The 22,261-nt window shown below is 45.7% G+C and overlaps 1 protein-coding gene and 1 long non-coding RNA gene across 2 annotated transcripts; both read left to right on the forward strand.

Annotated features, from left to right (window-relative positions):
* Nucleotides 1–2,945: 2,945 nt before the first annotated feature.
* Nucleotides 2,946–11,363, forward strand: LOC110204764 (uncharacterized). Its single transcript, XR_013483384.1, has 2 exons — nucleotides 2,946–3,024; nucleotides 10,618–11,363. It is a non-coding gene; the product is annotated as an uncharacterized LOC110204764 (long non-coding RNA).
* Nucleotides 11,364–12,427: 1,064 nt separating this feature from the next.
* On the forward strand, nucleotides 12,428–22,257 carry RFC4 (replication factor C subunit 4). The gene is made up of 10 exons (XM_020980849.2): nucleotides 12,428–12,846; nucleotides 13,797–13,875; nucleotides 15,913–15,992; nucleotides 16,859–16,978; nucleotides 18,557–18,700; nucleotides 18,928–19,048; nucleotides 20,134–20,259; nucleotides 21,755–21,835; nucleotides 21,913–22,029; nucleotides 22,116–22,257. The coding sequence occupies exons 1-10, from the start codon at nucleotides 12,713–12,715 to the stop codon at nucleotides 22,212–22,214; spliced, it is 1,101 nt and encodes a 366-aa protein (XP_020836508.1). The 5' UTR covers nucleotides 12,428–12,712; the 3' UTR covers nucleotides 22,215–22,257.
* The last annotated feature ends 4 nt before the right edge of the window (nucleotides 22,258–22,261 follow it).

Here is a 22,261-nt window from a genome sequence, read left to right on the forward strand (position 1 = left end):
TCTGAATTCCTGTCCTCGCTTGTTGCAATTGCTACGCAACAATCCATCTACCACCACCATGTCTTTGCACAGGCTGCCCCCATGTCCCTTTCCCAACACTGGACTTTGATTTCTGTCTTCTGAAACACGAAAGTAGTTGTGTGTGTAAACAACTGTGTTTGATGTTTGCCCAATTTAGTCCAAAATTTTATCTTCTCCTTTAATGATGTAGGATTCAAATATTCTGAACATTACGTAGCTCTTTCTAGGATTTAAAACATTTTTTTCAAAAAACAAAAATACTTATTTTCAAAAGGCTGAATATGATCCCATTAAGGGGAAGGGCTATATGAGTACCTTGTTTCAAATACCCACCTTTCCCCCTTCTACTTTTTCCTTTGATGTATTCAATTCAACTCGACAAATATTTATTAAGCCCCTTCTGTGTGCTAAGTGCTATGCTAGGCTCAAAATGAAATGGTTCCAGGGGCGCAGTGGATACAGCACTGGCCCTGAGGTCAGGAGGACCTGAGTTCAAATCCAGCCTCAGACTAAACACTTGACACTAGCTGTGTGATCCTGGGCAAGTCACTTAACCCCAATTGCCTAAAAAAACAAAACAACAACAACAAAAAGAAATGGTTCCAGTTTCCTCAACTGTAAAATGGGGATGATAATAATAGCAAGGGTTGGTGTGAGGCTCCAATGACGTATTTGTAGGGTCCTTAGCACAGCACCTGGCATATAGTAGGTGCTTAATAAATGCTTATTTCCTTCTTATTCCAGTGAAATTATAGTTCTAGTCTCATTCTACCTCAAAAAAATTATTTTTTAATATTCAGCAGCAAAGCACAAGCTTATTTGTAGACTCCAAGCTCTGGGAAGTAACTCTGTCCCCCACTTGGGAAGGTAACTTCAGATGAGGAAACTGGTGTTCTATCATGTGGCAAATATGGTCAGCCATACAGAAGAGATAGACCATTGGGAGACACTGACACCTTTCAAAAGCCACAGTCCGTGAGAACGCTGCTCTGTAGTAATCCTACAGGTGCTGTGGGCCAATAGCTGGCAGCCTAAAGTTAGATGGTCAGGAGTTAGTAAATGAAAAATCATATTCATTCAGGCAGACTGACATGTCATGATGTTCATTGCCAGCAACGGAGAGAGTTATACTTTTTTCTTTTTTTCTCCTTTGCCCCTTCATGGGGGCTTATCTTTCATTCATTTATTCCAAACAGAAATGATCTTAGATGCTAATTCTAAGATCTAGGTTTCATCAACTTTCAAAATAGCTGAAGTGGGCCTGATAAGAGGGGAAATACATTTCCACCTGCCCAGATAAAAGGACAGTCTCTCATTCGCCCTGCTGATGCAGCCTCAGCATAATTCTGCTAGCTGGTTGTCTTCCACAGTGACCATCTTCTGGTTGCTATAGAAACCAATTTCAGGTCCGGCTCTTCACTCCTTGGTCCCTTTCCCAAGAGGGGCACAGCTGCTTGACACCAAGCCCTCCCATCACTGTCCCCTGCTGCCTCAGCAATCGTCTGTTGATTGATGCTTGAAACAAGAAAGCAGGGAGTGTTGTAAGGACTTAGGTCCTCAAGCATTTTTGACATTGCAATGAAAATGTGGTGCCGAGAGAAAAGCAAAAAGGTGCTATTGGGATTCAGAGGCACCGAACCAGCCTGTCCACGTCTTGTCCACGTCCTTTCATAAATCGCCGATGTGCATTACACCTTCCTCTGGGTCTCGCATTGTCAGCCTGCATACCTGCCATCCCTGGGTCTTGCTACTTGCCTCTGTCACTGACACCACTCCTTTGTTGTGTTTAGGCTGTCATCACTGGGAACTTGCTACAGCTGCTCATGACCCCCATATGCATCTCTCCACTGATCTTTGGGTCCCCTGCATGCACTTCCTCTCAGATAGTGCCCTAGGCATTCTTTCTGGTTGTCCTCCATGTCTGGACCACTCTCCCTCTTCATTTTCACCTGCTGGCCTTCCTGGCTTCCTTTAAGTCTCAACTAAAATCCCACCTTCCCCAGGAAAACTTCCCTAACCACTCTTAATTCCAGCGTCTTCCCTCTTTTGACCATTTCTGATTTACCCTGTATAAAATTTGCTTTGTACATATTTATTTGTATGCTGTCTTCCGCATTAAATTGTAAGCTCCTGTAGGGCAATGGTAGTCTTTTGCCTCTTTTTGTATCCTCAGCTTAACACAAATGCCTGGCACACAGCAGGCACTTAATAAAGGTTTGACAGTGTTTAGCACAGTGCAGGCACACAGTAGGCGTTTAATAAATGTTTACTAATTGATTGGATGAATATCCAGCAAAGGAGGCAGAGAAGGAGCGGTCAGAGAGGTCGCAAGGGAACCGGGAAAGGTTTGGAGGGTGGTGGTGTCGGGGTAGTATCTTTAAATGTAGAGGAGCCCACGTGGCCTGGGCTGCAGCGGCCGTACGCCCTCCCTCGCTGCGGGCTCCTCCTCCCCAGAGACAAGGTCACTGAACCCCGCCTCTGGCTCCATTGGCTGACTGTAGATCGGTAACCAAACACGTCGAGTGATGTGCGCGTGCGCACCTTTCAGAGCGCGGCTCTTTAGTCTCCGCGCATGCGAATCTTCCTTTTCCTAACTTTCCCCGCCCTTCGGAGGGCAATAAGCTTGCGCAGAGGAGTTTCGTAGCCCGGACTGTGGCCATTTTTTATTCTGGCAGGCTGCCGGGGGAGTCCATGCTGAATGAAGGTGTCGGCCAGACTGACGTCCGCAGACATGGTCTCTTTGTCGCAAAACTCCTTTTCCCCCTATTATCTTGCATTCTTTTGATCTTTAATAAATGTTTGATGTTCCAAATGCCGTTTCTTTGCCCACGACCTAGCTCATGGGCTCGATTCCTTCAGCGTCGTCCCCTCCGTTTGTTGTGGGTGCGCCCTTCCGGACAGGAAGTGGCGCACTCACTTCCTGCCGGACTCTTATTTGGTCGCGGGAGTTACTGCTCGGACAGGCGGCAGGTCCAGGTGTTTCTGGGTCCGCGTAGAGCTTGGGTGGGTGCTGGGCCCGAACGAGGGTCCGAGGCAGGGTGTAGGCGCCTGGGTCCCTATCCTACCTTCCGTCCTCCCTCTTCGTGTGCAGTTCGGGCCCTTGTTGATCCCCTCAGGATTCCTTCGTCAAATTCTTTTCCTTCCGACCGGCATTTATGGAGCGCCTGCTGTGTGCGCGGACTAAGGAGAAAGGGCTTGTGTAGGAGGAGGCTCGTGAGCCGAGTCTTAAGTAAAGCAAAAATTTTTAAGAGGTGGGGGGAGCATTCCAGTCATGGGCACAACTTGGGCAAAGGCGTGGAGGTGGTAGTTGGCTAATAACATATGAGATTAGTTGTGCAGGAATAGAAATGGGAGCTGCAGTTGCTCTCCCCGTATTCCTTTTAGGAGTCCAGCCTCTCTTCCCTGCTGGTGTTGCCTTGAGGTGGTCTTGGGGAAGATTCCTTCTGGTGAAAAGATTGGAGAACATGCTAACACCAGCAGAAAGAATCCTGAATGTTAGAAGAGCTGGGCCGAGGTGGGACATGACAAGAATTGGACTTGTTTGGGGGGACCCCAGAAGGCAGAACGAGAAGCATTGATTCTGACGTTAGAATTTCTCCAGAGTTAGCACTGATCTCCATTTTTTCCCCATAGTTAGCAGGTGATCTCATCAATTCCCATGGATTCTGTTTTCATCTCTATGCTAATGATTCTCAAATCTCCTTATCCAGCCCTGACCTCTCTCCTAACCTTCAGACTCATATCCAGCTGCCTCTTGGTCATCTTGAACTGTATGTCCACTACATAGTTTAAGCTCAACATGTCCAAATCTTCCTCTTCCTAAATTACCTTGTTGAGGACACCTAGTCATGCAAGCTAAAAGCCTGGGTGTCATCCTTGACTCTTTCTCTCTCCCTCACCCTATATCCGGTCTGTTGGCAAATCCTGTGATTTCTCATGTACTCCCGTCCCTCCTTTGACACTGCTACCACTTTGGTGGAGGGTTTGTGGTGCAAACCCTCCACCTCATGCCTGAAACAGTGCATTAGCCTGGGGAGTGGGTGGTCTCCCTGCCTCAAATCTCTTTCCCCTGCAGTCCATCCTTCACTTAGCTGTCAAGTAGAAGTCTGCCCTGTCACCCACCCTTCATCCCCATCCATTCAACTCCAGTGGCTCCTTATGCCCTCCAGAATCAAATATAAATTGTGGCTTTTAAAACATTCCAGGGGGTGGAGCCAAGATGGTGGAGTGAAAGCAGTGACTTGCTTGAGCTCTCCCCCAAACCCCTCCAAATACTCATTAAATGGCTCTAAACAAATTCTAAAGCAGCAGAACCCACAAAAAGACAGAGTGAAACAAATTTCCAGCCCAAGACAACCTGGATGATTGATCAGAAAGGTGTATTGTGCCGGGCTGGGAGCACAGCGCCACGAGGCCACAGCGAACCTGGAACAGGCCTCAGAGGACTGAATCGGGCGGCTGTGGCGGTTTCCAGACTTCTCAATCCACTAATGCCAAAGACAACTTAGAAGGTCAGTGGGAAAAGTGTGTTTCTGCAGTTGTGGGACAGGAAGGCAGGGTCTCAGATCCATTCCCCAAGAGCGTGGCCCTAGGCGGGGGCAGCTGCTTCCTGAGCTTTTGGCCCATAGACTGAGGGGGAATCCAGTGGCTGATCAGAGAGGGATTGCAGGGAATTCTTGCTTTGCCCCTGTGTGGATCTGAGTCACAGTTCTGGGCGGCGGTGCTGGGGTGAAGAGGAGTGCTGGCATGGTGGAGCTTGTAATGGCTGTGTAGAGGAACCCCTCCTCACAGGTACAGGACAGAAAGGAGTACTTGTGGTCACAGCCCAGGAAAGGATTAAACACCTCGCTCCTTATCACACCACCTTGGAAGAACTGAAAATTTACAGGTCCCTACAAGTATCTCTGAAAACAGCTGTACAAACCCCCGAAGTTTGGGACAGTACATTCTCCACATTGGAAGCAGACTCTTACCTTAACAAAGAGTTTAAAACTCAAGTAATTGGCTGGGATCATGAGCAAGCAGCGCAAAAAGAGTCAGACTATATTATCTTACTTTGGTGAAAAAGAAGATCAAAATATACAACCAGAAGAAGACAACAAAGTCAAAGCTCCTACATCCAAAGCCTCCAAGAAAAATATGAATCAGTCCCAGGCCCTGGAAGAGCTCAAAAGGGATTTTGAGAAGCAAGTAAGGAAGTAGAGGAAAAACTGGAAGAGAAATGAAGTGATGCAAGAAAATCATGAAAAACAAGTCAACAGCTTGCTAAAGGAGACCCAAAAAAATACTGAAGAAAATAACACCTTAAAAAACAGCCTAACCCAAATGGCAAAAGAGGTCCAAAAAGCCAATGAGGAGAAAAATGCCCTAAAAAGAAAAATTGGCCAAATGGAAAAGGAAGTCCAAAAGATTACTGAAGAAAATACTTCCTTAAAAATTAGAATAGAGCAATTGGAAGCTAGTGACTTTATGAGAAATCAAGACACTGTAAAACAAATCCAAAAGAATGAAAAGTTAGAAAACAATGTGAACTATCTCACTGGAAAAACAACTGACCTGGAAAATAGATCCAGGAGAGAGAATTTAAAAATTATTGGACTATCTGAAAGCCATGATCAAAAAAAGAGCCTAGACATCATCTTTCAAGAAATTATCAAGGAAAACTGCCCTGATATAGTAGAACCAGAGGGCAAAATAGAAATTGAAAGAATCCACAGATCTCCTCCTGAAAGAGATCCCCAAAGGAAAACTCCTAGGAATATTACAGCCAAATTCCAGAGTTCCCAGGTCAAGAAGAAAATATTACAAGCTGCCAGGAGGAAACAATTCAAGTACTGTGGAAACACAATCAGGATAACACAAGATTTAGCAGCTTCTACATTAAAGGACCACAGGGCATGGAATATAATATTCCGGAGGGCAAAGGAGATAGGATTACAACCAAAAAAAAAAAACATTCCATAACCTGGTCCCCTCCTACCTTTCCAGTCTTCTTACAACTTACTTCCCCCAGGTACACTTCTATCCAGTGACACTGGCTTCTTGGCTGTTCCTGTCATAAGACACTCCATTTCCCAAAAGCATTTTTACTGGCCATCCCTGATGCCTGGAACTCTCTCCTCCTGGCTTCTGTATTTCTCAGCTGAAATCCAACCTGCAAGAAGCCTTTCCCAGTCTTCTTTAATCTAAGTGCCTTTCCTCTGAAAGTATCTCTCAAGTCACCCTCTCCATCCATGCCGTTTGTACACAGCTGTTGGCATGCTGTCTCCTCCATTAGGCTGTGAGCTTCTTAAAAGTAGGGATTCTTTTTTTTGCCTTTGTGTCCCCAGTGCCTCACACAATGTGTGGCACGTAGTAGGTGCTTAATAAATGCTTGTTGACTTGTGTTCATAACCTGACCCCTTCCTACCTGTCCAGGTTTCTTCGTCTCCTCCAAGTACTCTTGGGACCCATGGCCACTGGCCTCCCTAATGTTTCTCACTAGGGACACTCCATCTCCTGACTCCGGGTGCTTTTACCGGCTGCCCCTCAAGCTTGGAATTCTCTCCCTCCTTTTCTCCTCCTATTGGCCTCCCTGGCTTTCTTCAGGTCTCATCTGAAATCCCACCTTCTGCAAGATGTCTTTCCAGGTCCCCCATAATGGTAGTGCCTTCCCTCTGAGCTTATTTCTGATCAATCCTGTATATTTCTTGTTTGTATAGTTATTTACCCTAGCAGAATGGGAGCTCCTTGAAAGCAATGACTTTGCCTTTCTTTGCATTCTCAGTGCTTAGCACAGTACCAAGCACATAGTAAGCACTTAATAACTTCTTGTTGGTTTTGCTGACTTGACTTTCAGGTCTGGCATTCTGACTCTGTGTGATACAGGGCTAATGGAAAGGAAATTATTGTCTGATGCCCCCAAAGTATATGTTCTGGGAAGAGTCTGAACTGCAGGGGATGTGGCAGATTGGAGAGGGGGTGGGGTTGGGGTCTGTAGGACCTTGGCAGAGGTCTGCAGATTTCTTAGAGTGTCAGAGCTGTTACTCTTAGGGCTTTGTGGGCTCCTTTGAGTCCTTTGTGCTTTCTGCATTTTTTATTAGATAAAATTAAATCTGTCTTCTACCTGATATGCACTTCTTGCTTTCCATGTTTGTATGAGAACTGGGCCCCTTGTTACCTGCATTTGCGAAACTTAGGCATGACCTATTTATAAGTGATAAAAAGAGAGTTTACCAAAGTAAACTCTGGGTAGAGGCAGTGAGCCAAAAAGAAAATAAACTTTAGGGGTCAGCCCTAGGACCTGTGAACCCAGGGCTGTTGAAGGGGTGGGCAGCTGTGGTCTGGATTATATCTGAGTTTGAGAAGCAACATTCTAGGCCACTTAACACTCCCAACTTAAAAAGGAGAAAGATGGGGCAGGGCCAAGGACAATTTATATGTAATAAGGGTGAGTGGTGAGAAAATACAGGAGAAAAACTCCCAGTGAACCAGAAATTGAGAATAAGGAGGCACTTTTTATCTTTTGTTCCCACTTTTCTCTTATCTAATAGAAAAATATGTAAATGCTTGAGATGGCAAAGGCTTATCTGCCCATGACCCCTTGCCCTCTAGGCATCTTTCTTTTCTCCTTTGCATCACAGAGCACAGCCTCAGAAGGCTCAAGATTAAGAATGGCAAGAACAAATCGAGTTCAGATGAGGGCCTCCTGGAGGACTGTCATTGATCTGACTGGCTGAGTAGGTGGGAGTGTTGTTGAAGGTAAAAAAGCCTGGGCTCAGATGGTGCCTGATGTCATGGTTAAAGAGCCATTTGTTTGAAAAAGAGCAGATTGCCCCCTTGGTAGGAGTCCTGAGGCACCCTAAAGCTAATTGGACCCTGAGCTGCAGGAGGAGGTGTGGTTTCTGGGAATAAAGAGGGAACAATCACTGGACACTTATGTTCCATTCTGAGCATTCATCAACAGCAAGGATAGACAGCTAGGGATGGTGGGGGGGTCTTGGTTCCATGGCGCTGGAGGATCCACTAGAAAAACTGGGTATGTTTAACCTGGAGAAGAGAGGGCTTAGGGTATGTGAGAGCTGTCTTCAGTTGTTTGAAGGGCTTGTCGGTGGGAGAGAAATCAGATGTGTTCTGCATGGCCCCAGAGGCAGAACTAGGAGCAGTGAGTGACAGAGGAAAATCGAGGCTTGTAGGAAAACATTTCTAACAGTTGGAGGTACCCCACAGTGGAATGAGCTGCTGCCTCCATCCCTGGAGGTCTCCAAGCCCCAGCTAGACAGTCACTCACCTCCTCTGAGATCAGGAGAATTTCTTCTGGGATAAAGGTTGAATCAGGAGGCTGCCAAGCTCCCTTTGAACTTGGACATTCCAGGATTCTCCCTTTCCTCTGCTTCTCTCTGAAGTCTTCTGTGACCTCCCTTGGAGCTGACTGACTCCAGGCTGGCCACGTGGCCCTGGCAACTCAGTGAAGTGCTGGGCCCTGAGACTGGGGTAGTGGGGAGTCAAGATCTAATTAGAAATGTCCAGAAACCTGGGATTCTCTGTAGAGCCAGGTAAAGGGGAAACTGCAGATCCAGTCCAGAATTTCAGAGAACAGAGACAAGATGGCCTGATACTCATTCCAACTGTGCGGTTTTTGATTGTGTGCAAATGAATCTGGTGGGAAAAGACATTGCAGTTACATGCACAGTGACCATCTCTCCTCTCCTCTGGGTCTTAGTTTGTCTGGATCTGGACCTGAGAGGAGAAAAGGCCTGCCTTGAACTGTAGTCTGAGAGGCCTTTGTTGTTCAGTATTTTCAGTTGTGTCCAACCCTTCCTGACCCTATTTGGGGTTTTCTTGTCAGAGATACTGGAGTGGTTTGCCATTTCCTTCTCCAGCTCATTTTACAGACAAGGAAACTGGGGCAAATAGCATCTTAATGACTTGCCCACACAACTAGTAAGTGTCTGAGGCTGAATTTGAACTCAGATCTTCCAGACTATGCCTCTTGCTCTGTCCACTGTGCCACCTAGCTGCCCCCTTTACCAGTCTAGGAGAAGCAGACCCAGTGCATCTTTCAGTACACCAAATACAAGTAGCCTAGATAAGGATAAGTACAGGTAGCTTTTGTGTTGTGTTCAAAGGCTGTTCTTAGGAATTTATCAGTTATTCTAGCTGTTTCTGTCTACTGGTTACTTTGAGTGGCAGGTCAGGCAATCACTGGTGGAAACATGCCACATGCCATCATATGCTCCTCTTCCCTCTTCTCTCCCTTTCCCTCTCAGTCTGTATTGACTGAGAGCTTATTTTGTTTGCAGGCCTCTGAGGGGCAGTATGATTGGGTATGCAGGCTGATCAGACCCAGGAACCTGTACCCCGAGCAGAGGCATTGTACTAGTACAAGAATTCAAAATGGTTGATGAAGGTCTGAACCTGCAGCCTCTCACTACCAGGGAAACCTGCCTGCCAGTGTCTGTGTTCAGCCTTATCTGGTCACCCTAGGATCAGGACTTCATTAAAGACTCTATCTCCCTATGGCTACCTCCAGATAAGAATTCCAAAGCTCTCTAACACCTGGAGGTCATCCAGAACCAGTCCATTGCCTAGATCAGCCCCTTCTGCCTGCTATTCTGCTCCCCCCCCCCCCGAGGAGAACAGGGAGGCAGGAGTAGCATCAAAGTGAAGAAAGTCAGCATTGGGGGCAGCTAGGTGGCCCAGTGGATAGAGCTCCAGCCTTGAAGTCAGGAGGACTTGAGTTCAGATCAGGCCTCAGACACTTGCCACTTACTAGCTGTGTGATCTGGGGCAAAAAAGTCAACATTGTACTCTGAGAGGAGTGTGGCCAGTGAATCCCTTTTATAATAACATAAAAGCTTTTGCAAGGTTTGCAAACCACTCTCCAAATATCTCATTTGATCCTCACAACAACTCTACAAAAGTAGGTGGTTATTTTTATAAATGAGGAAACAGGCAGGCACAGGTTAAGTGACCTGCCCAGTGGCACAGCTAGTAAATTCATTCCCAAGTCCTGTCTGGAAACCTTTAGATCAGCGTAGTGTGAGGCTCTTTGTGTTTCTTGAAATCCCCAAACCTTGCTAGTACTGGTGTAGTACAGAGGTCTAAGTCTGCAGTTGGTAAAGAGGGGAATTCACGTATCAAGCTGTGTTGCCTGTAATCTTCCTGAACGTCAGCTTCCTCACCTGATCAATGGGGAAAATGATGTCTGTAGTACTCGTCTCAGGGTTATAGGTGAATAAAGGGCTTACAGACTTTGAAGTGTTACAAAGGATAACATGGATCTCCTTTTGGTCTCTTTCCTCTTCCTCCCTTTTTGCCTTTGCTTTTCCTGTCCTTTCCCTTCTCTTCTCATCTACCTTAAAGCTTACCAGTGGTTCCTCTTGGTGGGTGTAGACATCAGCCTGCTTGGGATGCTGAGGACCATCAGATTACTGTTCCCTGGCTACAGTCTACTGCTGAAATCAGAGCCAGGGTGGCCTGGGCTTTGAAGTCATAAACGGAGGTTTCCATTGTTGTCCCTTAGTGGGGTAGGGGAAGGCATCTTAACAATGATCATGGTCCTAATAAAAACAGCCAACATTCACGGCCCCTTCTTCTCTTCTCTCTGTGGACTAGGCCTCCTTTGCCCCCAAGGCCTTGCCATCCAGCAGAAGTCAGGACAGCTGCTGATGCCTGTCTACACTTAACCACACTGACTGAAGTTCTTGGGGCTTTGCACAGTGATGGCCATGGTCAGATGGGGCAGTTCAAGACTTCATCCTCAACCTGAAAATGGGAGAGTGCCAACTGTGTGAAAGCAAGAGGGCAGCAGTACCCTTTACTGCAATGCCAGGAGTCCCCAGATTGCCAAGTACGGGCACTCAGCAATGACACTGGGGCTGTTTTTCTGCCAGGACAGCTAGTCCAGAAGTTGCCATGTCAACATCATTGGATTCCTAGCTTCTTTCAGCAATAACTCCTCTTTTTTTCCTGCCACAGGAAGATACATGGTCTGTGGGTGACTATAGCCGCTCACTTCTACAAAAGCTTCATAAACTTCAGAAGCAAAAGGGAGAGTGTGGGAAATACCCCCCATCTCCTTGGTATAGTGTAATTCCAGCCTGTTGTTGCTTCTCTGCTATATGGGGGCCTGGGCCAAACTGCCCCAGGACCTTCCGTCAGCCTACTGCTTTGTTTCAGCCTTATTAGATCTTTTCCCAGCCTTAGGTGGTTTGTGAGGGGCCCGGTGCCTATTTTGATTTTGAGTTGCCATTCTCAGAGCTGTCAACATTCGAGATCCCAGAAGTCACCAACCTTTGCCTGCCTCCTGTGAAATTGGGATCAAATTTCCATGTAAATTAAAATCTCTTTTAGTACTTTCACATTCTTTGAAGTTAGGGAGAATATGTCCACAAAGCCTAACTCATCGACCCGGAGTGATCAGGCAAGCAGCAAGAGCCATTGGGAAAGCTAGGTTACTTCCCGAAGCCTCTTCTCCCTCTGGCCCGGAAGGGGCCCCGGGACAGGCTTTGGTCCAGAGAGAAGTGAAGGAAATGACAGACTGTGCTGCTCCCACCTTGCTCTTGGGAGGAAAGTATTACTTTCGCCTCAAGCGGAGGCAGTTTGGGAGAGGAATAAGTGATAGTGTTGACCCTCAAGAGAAGGAAAAGGCCACTGAAGCATTTTCTTTTAAGGTACAAAAGGGAGTTTGGAAGGAAACGGACAAGCCAGCTAACCTGGAGAGCAACATGTGAAACGAGTAGATGGGGAAGGGGGGGGGGGGCCCGGGTACCTTGTTCCGATTGGCCCCAGGGACCTGAGCTAGGACCAATCAGGAGGTGTTGCGGTGGGGCGGGGCGGGGAGGCGAGTTTAGGCTGGCTAGAAGGGGGCTGTCGGGTCTGTAAGTGGTGTAGAAGAGCCCTTTCCCCGCCCTCTTCGGGGAGAGAGGCACGTGATGCTCCCCAACCAGCCCGTTGTGTTTTACGCAAAAGTGTCCAGTAAGTGTCTCAGCCGTCGGTGCCTTCACAAAGTCGAGCCACTGAGCCAGCAGCTTCCGGCTCGGGCCCTGGAGCCATCGAGACACACTGAGCATATTGCGCATGCGGGGCGGGAGGGCGAGAGAAACCAGCGTATGCGTGCTGGTGCTGCGTGGCCCTCCTCGAAGCCATCTTTGAACAGGGCTCCAGGCTGGCGCCGAGCACTTGGGGGTGGGTGGGGGGGAAGGTGGCGGTTGGTCCACGAGCATTTGTTGAGACTTTACTGTATGCCTCGCCCTTTGCTAAGCTCTGGAGACACAAAGAAAGGCAAAAGCATGGCTTGTCCGTGCCCTCTAGGGACAACCGATCCCCTGCGGATCTAAGAGATCCATCCCACGGGGACACCCGCCCCACCTCCGCCTGACGCAGTTCTGGCGTGCCAACGGCTCCTGGGCTCGGGCGCTCCTCCTCCACCGGAAATGACGCGACCCGCTCCCGGCAGGCTGTTCGGTGGCGGGAACCGGGAGCTGAGGCGCCTAGGGGTGAATGGAGAGCGCAGGGGCCAGGACCGGCGGGCGGCGGGCTCCAGACAGCGACTCCCCGCCCGGCTGTGTGGCGCCTCTCTAAGGAGGGCCGGAGGGCAGCCGCTGCCGTGCTCCTCCTGTGTGCGTGACCCACTCGTCTCGGGTGGTCCCCGGGGCCGCCTCCGGACCGATCCCGCTTCTCGGCCTTCCCCGGGCAGGGGGAAGCGGCCATGCAGGCCTTCCTCAAAGGGCCGGCCTCCATCAGCACCAAGCCGCCGCCCACGAAGGACCGAGGACCCGGGGCCCCCGCGGGCAGCAGCGCCGAGAGCCGAAGGGCCAAGCCTGTGCCGTGGGTGGAGAAATAGTAAGAGCCCCGCCCCCCGGCGCGCGTGGACAGACCCCTCCCCCAGTTGTCACCCCTTCTAGCGTGGGCCCGAAGAGCTTAACTGGGCTTAGTGCTGTGAAAGGTTTTCTAACTCCCAAAATTAAGGGATGGGATTGGAGTGAGCTGCGCGCGCCCTCTCGCTCAGACCCTCTGTAGTGCGATGGCATTTGCACGTTTGCTTGGTTTGCAGAGCCAAGCCGACGATCGTAGTGGGAGTCGAAGTGTTCTGTGGGTTCTGTGCTCTCCCCAGAGTGCTTGACTCCCGCTCCTTTGTGTTTGCGTGGATCGGGAGGCTGCGGAGCGTTCCTGTGACCGGTGGCTTTGTCCATTTAATCCAGGGCTCCTGTAACGGCTTCACTTAGCACTGGATAATAGCTAGCGTTTAGAGCTGGAACTCTAGACTAGTTTAGCAGAATCTTGCTAAAATACTGCTTTTAGACAAAAAAAATTATAGCAATGGGTTTTCTAGGTCTAGACCTAGGCTAGGTGGTGCACTGGTTAGAGCACTGGGTCTGGAGTCAGGAAGACCTGAATTCAAATGAAACCTCAGACTCTTACTAGTTCTGTGACCCTGGGCAAGTCACTCAAACCTTGTTTGCCTCTCTTTCCTCCTCTGTAAAATGAGCTTTGCCAAGAAAACTCAAGAGTCAGACACAACTGAGCTACAAGGTCTAGAAAAACCTTTTACTTTGATGTTACAAGTGTGACAAAGATCTGGCTAGAAAATCTAAGGAAGTCCTCATCCCTGCTCATCTCTTTGTTAACAGTAATAATACATCCCTATCCCTGTGGCTCTAATTCCTAAGCTTTTCTCTTCCCCTTCTTCTCTTAGTACATGTTAAGGACTGTAATTGACTTCACAGCAACAGTAACACATGAAACTTTTCAGTATCTCTGCTAACAACCAAATGCCAATTTTTTTTTCCTAGCCGTCCCAAATGTGTGGATGAAGTTGCTTTTCAAGAAGAAGTAGTTGCAGTGTTGAAAAAATCTTTAGAAGGCGCAGACGTGAGTTAAAACCTTGTTTAATTATCACTTGGAAATATGTTTTCCCAGAGTGGGATTGATAACTTTTCATACCAAGTCCTTAGCATCATCAGAACAATTCATGTTCCCATGTGGATCTGTGTCCTGTTATCATCATGAGAACACAGATAATCTAGACATTTGTGGCAATCCTGCAGCCATTCCATCAAGAACACCAGGACATCGTTTCTGTCTCTGTTCAGATAGTCAGACCACTACCTCTTCCAAATTCCCAAACAGTTGGTGGTGGCTCCATGGGATCCACCTTGACAATTCCATCTATTATTAATAGGCAATAACAATATAATAATAGCTAGCATTTGTATAGCACCTACTACGTGTTGGGTACTGTGCCAGGTCCTTTACAAATATCTCACATTTGATCCTCACCACAACCCTGGGTTTTAGAGCACACGCGTAATAGTTTTCTAAGACATTGTCTCACTTGATGGCACTATTTCTTTCTACCCTGGCCCATGGTATGTATTTATTAACCAGTTGTGGGTTGAGGGAATGACAGGACAGCATTTCCTGGGAGTATCTACGAACTAACTTCAGGACTGGGGTTGGAGGGTAGTTTGATTCAGCATTACTTTATTGAATGCCCAGTCCATGTACAGAGCTAGGCCAGGGCTTCCAGGGAGGATGCCAAGAAGTCTAAGACATAGTTATTTCCCTTGAGAATCTTTCCTTCTGGTTTGGGAGTCAAGACCCACAGAAATGAACAGTGAGGCCTAGAGAGGTTGAATGACAGGACACCTAAGGAGTAAGTGGCAGAGCCATAATTAAAACCAAGGCCTCTGAGAGCGTGTCCAGGCTGCAGATGACATTGCTGAGGGGGAGAGAACATACAGAGACAAAGAGATGAAGGTTTGTCTACTTGCACTTCACTGTAGCCCTTAAGTCTGGATAGGTCAGTCAAAGACCTTAGTCTCTTAAATGGTGTCAGTTTAAAAAAGTAGACCTTCTATGGACCAGCAATAAAATATAAGTGAAAAGCATAAATAAGCATTACCTTATGTGGTTTTCACTCTGCACAACTTGTCAGTGCTATTTTCTGAACAGCACAGTGAAAGGCTGACTGGGAGATTGAGCCACTGATGGAAGAAGCCAGTTAATGTCTATTTTCTACCTCTATCACCCCACATGCTCACCTTCCGCAGGGTAGAGCAGGCCAGAGAAGACTCAGATGAGGAGCTGGAAGAGGTGTTTTGGATTCACTTAGAAGAGAGGGCACTGGAATTAAATAGGATAAAAGAAGCAGAGTAATGCCCTTCTTCAGGCCATCATACCCCTCTCCAAGCATTGTATGGAACATCTTGAATTGCTTCTCACTGGGTGGGTGGAGAGGCCTTGAGTTACTGTGAGAAGTGTATCCCACTAAATTACAGCCTCAGAAGTAGGAGGGACCAGAGCATCCATTTAGTTCAGCCTGCACCTGTTGAGAAGGAGGCATGGTGTGATGGAGAGAGAACCTCAGAGCCAAGAAGCCCTGGGTTCAAGTCTCACCTCCGATATGAACAGGTTCCAGCCCCATTGGTAGGTGGGATTTCCTCATTTGATTTTCTCTATTGCAATGGAATCACAGGTCCAGACCCTTTTACAGCCCTTGGGATTCACAGCAGTTTTCTGTCCTTGTGAGTTTTCTCTATCAGTGCAGCTACCCAGGGTAGGAGGACTGGGGGGGGAAGCACATCTGTGGACATTTTTTTCTACTTAATAAGGTTATTTGTGACTTAAAAATTGGAAACCCCTAGCATAGAGCAGGATTGAAAAAGAAATTACATTAATACTGAATTCGTATGAGCTCCAGTATGTCCAACATCACATCACTTCTGCCACCAAGCAAAGTGACCCCAGAAAAAGAGGGAGGGATCCTTAGAACAAATGCAGTGGCTGCTCAGTCAGCTCAGGGCACTGACCCGGCTCTGCTGCTTCGCCCACCCTCTTCTCAGGGTCATTTCCATACGCCTCTTAGTGTGGCCTGTGGCCTTCAACTCCAAACTTGTGTTTCCACAGCTCCCCAACCTTTTGTTCTATGGACCACCTGGAACTGGAAAAACCTCCACCATTCTGGCAGCTGCAAGGGAGCTCTATGGGTAAACCAGTGTTTTTTGTTTCTGTATTTGCAGCTTACAGCAGATCACTGGGATGTGGTAATGCATGTAAATTCAGGAAACATTTATTAGCTGCCTCCTGTGTACAAAGCACTTTGTTAGGCACCGGGGATACAAAGGCATGGAAGAGGCTGCTCTCAAGAAGCTTGTATTAATTGGGGGAGTGGGATGAGTACCAGGAAAATTGGGAAGGATGGAAGCTCACTCTGGGGTGGTAAGACAAGGCCTCGTGGAGGAGGAGCCTTAGCTGAGCTTTGAAGGAAGAGAATGGTTCTGAGAAATGGAGATGAAGGAGGGCATTCCCAGCATGTGGCAGCTTGTATGAGTGCATGGAGATGGAGATGAAATAGGGATCAGCTAGTAGTCCAGTTTGGATAAAATCGAGTTTGAAGGAGGATAAAATAAGGCTGGAAGAATAGGTTGGAGAGCCTCAGGAGCTTGTATTTTACTCTGTAGGCAGTGAAGCAGTCACTAATCAGTTTTGGAGCAAAGGGAGTGGAATTAGACCTCCTCAGGTCATCTGTAAAATGTCAGACTAGGTAACCTCCAAGGTCACTTTGAACTCCAGTGATCTGGGTCTGCCTGTTTTGTTAAAACTGTTATTTGTAGGGCAACCAGGTGGTGCAATGGAGAGAGCACCAGCCCTGGCGTGAGGAGGACCTGAGTTCAAATCTGGCCTCAGACACATATTAGCTGTGTGACCCTGGGCAAGTCACTTAATCCCGATTGCCTCCGCCCAAAAATGTTATTCACTAGGTATAGCTTTATTAAACTGCCACAAAACATGAAAATATAAAGAAATGGGTTGAGTGGAATAATGGCACATGATCCTTATTTTCTTCATACAGACCTGAGCTTTTCCGACAAAGAGTTCTTGAATTGAATGCATCAGATGAACGTGGAATACAAGTTATTCGGGATAAAGTAAAGACATTTGCTCAACTAACTGTGTCAGGAAGTCGTTCAGAGTAAGTAAGCCAAGTATTTCCTTCTCTGTGGCAGGTCATAATCTGCCTAAAATACCCTTTTGTTCCAAATATAATGTACCAAGATCAATGAGTCTTTTCTAATTTTGCATCCCATTTTTGTACAGCTTAAACTTACATCTAACCTTTAGGTGGTCATTCAGTGTCTTTTTCCCTCACAGAGACTTTTGTTACTATTCTTCAAAGATCTATTATATTGGTCAGGATAGGAGTTGGTAGTTCAGATGAAAAGGGCAAGGATCACCTTATTCTTACACATACCTTAAAGCTTCTGATTTTTTAAAAATAATATTTTATTTTCCCCCAATTACATATAAAACAATTTTTAACATTCTTTTTTGTTTGTTGTAAGTTCCAAATTCTATACCTTCCTTCATCAGTGTAAAACATTTCTATATTAGTCCTTTTGTGCACATGCATTCGCAAGACAGGAGAGAGAGAAAGAATGCTTCAGTCTGTATTCAGACAGTATCAGCCTTTTCCAAAAAGAGACAGCACTTTCATCATGAGTCTTTTAGGATTGTCTTGGGTAACTGTGTTGCTGAAAATAGCTTAAGTCATTCATAGTTCTTCATTATACTATACTGCTGTTACTGTGTACAGTGTTCTGGCTCTTTGTATCAGTTCATGTAAGTCCAGTTTTTTTCTAAAATCATCTTGCTTGTCATTCCTTATAGTACAATAATACTCCATTACAATCATATACCGCAACTTGTTTAGCTATTCCCTAATTGATGGGCATCCTCAATTTCCAATTCTTATCTGCCACAAAAAGAGCTTCTATAAATATTTTTGTACAGATAGGTTCTTCTCCCCCTTTTTTTGATCTCTTTGAGATACAGACCTAGTAGTGGTAGCTAGGTCAAAGGGTATGTGTAGCTTTATAGCCCTTTGGGCATAATTCCAAATTGTTCTCCAGAATGGTTGGATCATTTCACAACTCCACCAGTTAGTACATTACCATCCCACTTTTCCCGCATTCCCTCCAGTATTTATCATTTTCCTTTCTTGTCATATTAGCCAATCTGATGAGTGTGGGGTGGTACCTCAAAGTTGTTTTAATTTGTATTTCTTTAATCAATAGTGATTTATAGCAATTTTTTATATGACTATAGAAATCAAACCATTGATTTCTTCATCTAAAAACCACCTGTTCATATCCTTTGACCATTTAGCAATTGGGGAATGATTTGTATTCTTATAAATTTGAGTCAGTTCTCTTATACTTGAGAAAGAAGGCTTTCACTTCTGATTGCTTTTAGGTATGAATTAAATTAGAAAAGCCCATCGTCTTCTTTTGCCCTTGGGTGTCGCAAGTCAAGAGTTTAATTTTTTGGCATCTGGAAATATTTCATAGCAGAATAGATTTTTTAAATGTTATTGAATTGGGGTGGGGGTATTTAAAAAACAAATCAAGGCCAGTGTGTGTTTATCTTCCTGAAGTCAATTTTGCTAGCAGTTTCTTAGACAGAATGGTGCATGGTGCTCAGGATGGGGTTGCTATACATACATTGTGAGAAGCATCTCTAGGTTACTGTTGACTTCCTTTCTTTAATATAGTGGGAAACCGTGTCCTCCTTTTAAGATTGTAATTCTGGATGAAGCTGACTCTATGACCTCTGCAGCCCAAGCCGCTTTAAGACGTACAATGGAAAAAGAGTCCAAAACAACTCGATTCTGCCTCATCTGCAATTACATTAGTCGGTATGTGGGCTCCCTTTCTTCTAGGCAGGAGGATTTGGTCACAGCCTTCCTTGACAGCCAAGTTAAAGAACAAGCAAAACAACTTTTGGAGGTGGTCAGGGTGCTGATGTGCTAGGATGTCTTCTTGGCTCAGGGCCTAAACTGTTCTTGAGAAATCCAAGTTCTTGAGAAATTCTCTGTAGACAGTCGCCACTTTCTCAACCTGATCCCTCCCTTTTTTCTTACAGGATAATTGAGCCCTTAACCTCCCGATGTTCCAAATTCCACTTCAAGCCTTTGTCAGATAAAATTCAACATCAGAGATTACTAGACATTTCTGAGAAGGAAAATGTGAAAATCAGTAATGAGGTAATGGGGGTGACTTGTGACCTAATTGCTCTGCATGTTATTTGAAGAAGCTATGAAAGCTGAAATGCCTCATTTGCCTTTGGTAGCCCAGCCTACAGATGGAGGTCAGGTCAGTTGCAATAGCTGGAACATAGGAGCCTTAGCGATGTCATAGGGCTGCTCTGGAGTTTCCTTTGCAGTTAAAGTTAATTGACACATGCGTGTGTGTGCGTGCGCGCACACACACACACACACACACACTCTCTCTCTCTCTCTCTCTCTCTCTCTCTCTCTCTCTCTCTCTCTCTCTCTCTCTCTGTCTATAAATCCTAGATACATATTTCTGCTTAATGAAGAGATTTCTTCCTCCTAGTTATTGGCCCATTTGTTTCAACCCGTATTTTAGTACAGGGGAAAATCCTGTAGTCCCTAGACCTTTATAATGGGATTGAAGTTTCTTTTTTATGGCTGGCTGTACCTAGACAGTAAGGTAGCTCAATGGAGAGAGCTCTGGGCCTAGAGTCAGGAAGACCCGAGTTCAAATTCAGCCTTAGACTAGCTGTGTGATCCTGGGCAAGACACTTAACCTCTGTTTGTCTTAATCCACTGGAGAGAGAAATGACAAACCACTCCCATTTTTGCCAAGAAAAAGCCATGAACAGTATGGTCCATAGGGTCATGAAGAGTCGCACACAACTGAATGAGTTGCACACAACTGAATATGAGCAACCCTCTTTTTCATTCAGGTATAGAATAATTTACATTTTCTTAATGCAAAGGGTTCAGGAGGGATTTCTTCCCTCTCCTTCCTGTAGTTCTTATGGGAATTGAGTTCTCAGACCAGGTTGCTCACACCTTTGCACTCACTTGCTCCATTCATACGGATGCTGTGATTGGATTTTTCTCCTCTCATTATTTCAAACAAATGTCTACAAAATTATATAAGTATTTGGCTACTAAGGTAAGAGGAAAACATAAGAAAAAACATTTAGCATCTGGAAGGCTAGTTTTTCCTGTATAAATGAATCTCATCTGGATGTTTAGACTTGGTATTTGCCATGGTTGCTTGTCCAGGAGAACAACATCTTTGTTTTTCCCTTTTTTAGGGAATATCTTACCTTGTGAAAGTGTCAGAAGGAGACCTACGAAAAGCCATCACATTTCTTCAAAGTGCCACTCGATTGACAGGTGGGCAAGAAGTCACAGAGAAGGTGATCACAGAGATTGCTGGGGTAGGAGCACTGGCATGTTGTTTTCAGTCTATATATTCTCGGGACCCTTATTGTATTTTGCCCTTTTTTTGGTGGGTAATAGAAAATATTAGGGAAGAAACTTTTTGCTGAATGATCTTACTGACATGCGGAGTCGCCCTGTTGCCCTACGCAGAGAAACTCTTGTGGCTGCTTGTGATTCTGCTGAACTGTAGCCAATAGGAGGCAGGACCCTCCTGTTGGCTACAAAGATTTTATTGGTGAGTTCTCTAAATTCCACCTCTTCTTTGACCATAGCCATCATCACTCACATTTGACCTTTGAAACCCTATCTGCTAAAACATGGGCTCTTCTTCTGGTGTGTGTCCCGCCTCCCAAAAAACAAAAAATCAAGGAAGAGCGAAGAGACCTGATGATAGATGGGAGTGTCTTCAGGTGTCATCCACATCTCAGAAAGCCCCTGCCCATGCCTGAGTCAAAGGAAGTCCCTAAAAGGGCATAGGATCAACAGGGCTTGGGGATAGGTAACCCATTTTGCTTTTGGATGGCTGTCAATGTTTGAAAGTTTTCTTTAAGCTTAAGTCTGTATGGCTGCCAGCATTACCACCCCTCTGGGGTCAAAGCAGAATAAGGCATCCCTCTTCCTATACAGTTTAGCCAAGTGTAAGAAAACAATCTGAATAAACCCATCTATCTACTCTACGCCTACATGAAATCTTCCTCACTTTTCTGCCCTTTTTGTTGCTGACAGTAATGATAAAAGCCAACATTTATTCAGCCTTGAAAGGTTTTACTTCAGGTAAAACTGAGGGGGTTACATGCTCCTTAAGTGTCTGAGGACTATTCTGAATTTGTGGGTCCTCACTCTGAGCCCAGAGCTTTAGCCAGTTGATTGAGCTGTCCCTTGGGCCCTGCCCATGCCAAGGCCACCTTTGAGCTCTATTCTCCAGAGGACAGTCTCTCCAAGCCACATTTAGAATCCTACTTCCAAGCTCCCCTGGCTTCTCTCAGTAGGGTGGTCAGAGGACAGAACACATTCTTCCTGGATAACACCAACTATGGTCAAACTGCCTCACAGTCAGAATTAGGCATAGTTGTCAGCTCAGTTAAACCTTTCAGGTGTGAAATTACCTTCAAAGAGTTTTCTTGGAAACACTTAAATATAATTTAAGTATAATGAGTGCCATTACTTCTCTCTAGGACTTGTGACTGAAATCACTCATAAAAATTCACAGAATTACCAGAGCAACCAAGGGGTTACAAACTAAAAATGATTTTGATTAACAAGCGTCTAGTCTGAGACCAGATTTAGGACTCTAGACGTTTGTGATAAAAGAAGGGCCCCACATACACAGAAAGATATGTATGACAGTTCTAACCATTCAGGTTATTAAAGTAAAATCACTTCCTTGTAACCAGGGAACCCTTATATAGTTTGGACTAATGAGGGCATCTATTGCTACTAAAGAAATAACAGCACATGTCAAGTTGATTTGTACCTCATCTTCCTTTCCAGGTGGTACCTACAGAAACAATTGATGGTATATTTTCTGCCTGCCAGAGTGGCTCTTTTGAAAAACTGGAAGCAGTTGTTAAGGTTCAGTTCTTTTTTGTGCACTTATTCTATCCAGTTTTGGGGGAAGAAAGAACTAACCTTTCTGTGCCTCTTAACAGGATTTAATTGATGAGGGGCATGCAGCAACTCAACTTATAAACCAATTCCATGATGTGGTGGTAGAAAAAGATGACCTGACCGATAAGCAGAAATCCATCATCACAGAGAAACTTGCAGTAAGTAAACCATGTAATGGTTTCAATATGGGTAGGGCTTAAGTTTTGAAAAGACAGTAACCAAATATTATATTCTTCCCTTTCAGGAAGCAGACAAGTGCCTAGCTGATGGTGCTGATGAACATTTACAGTTAATCAGCCTATGTGCTACAGTGATGCAGCAGTTAACTCACAATGTGAATTGAATTTTGTACATTTTATTGGCAATAAAAATACTTTCTATTACTACCTC

This window comes from Phascolarctos cinereus, unplaced genomic scaffold (assembly GCF_003287225.1).
Source record: "Phascolarctos cinereus isolate Bilbo 61053 unplaced genomic scaffold, phaCin_HiC Scaffold_7;HRSCAF=346, whole genome shotgun sequence".
NCBI classification, from domain to species: Eukaryota; Metazoa; Chordata; class Mammalia; order Diprotodontia; family Phascolarctidae; genus Phascolarctos; species Phascolarctos cinereus.

Excerpts from the sequence above, each read along its gene's own strand:
- RFC4 (XM_020980849.2), top strand. The coding sequence starts at position 12,713 with ATGCAGGCCTTCCTCAAAGGGCCGGCCTCCATCAGCACCAAGCCGCCG. Across the intron at positions 13,876-15,912 it reads AATCTTTAGAAGGCGCAGAC|CTCCCCAACCTTTTGTTCTA; the intron begins GTGAGTTAAAAC and ends GTGTTTCCACAG. Across the intron at positions 20,260-21,754 it reads TGATCACAGAGATTGCTGGG|GTGGTACCTACAGAAACAAT; the intron begins GTAGGAGCACTG and ends CTTCCTTTCCAG.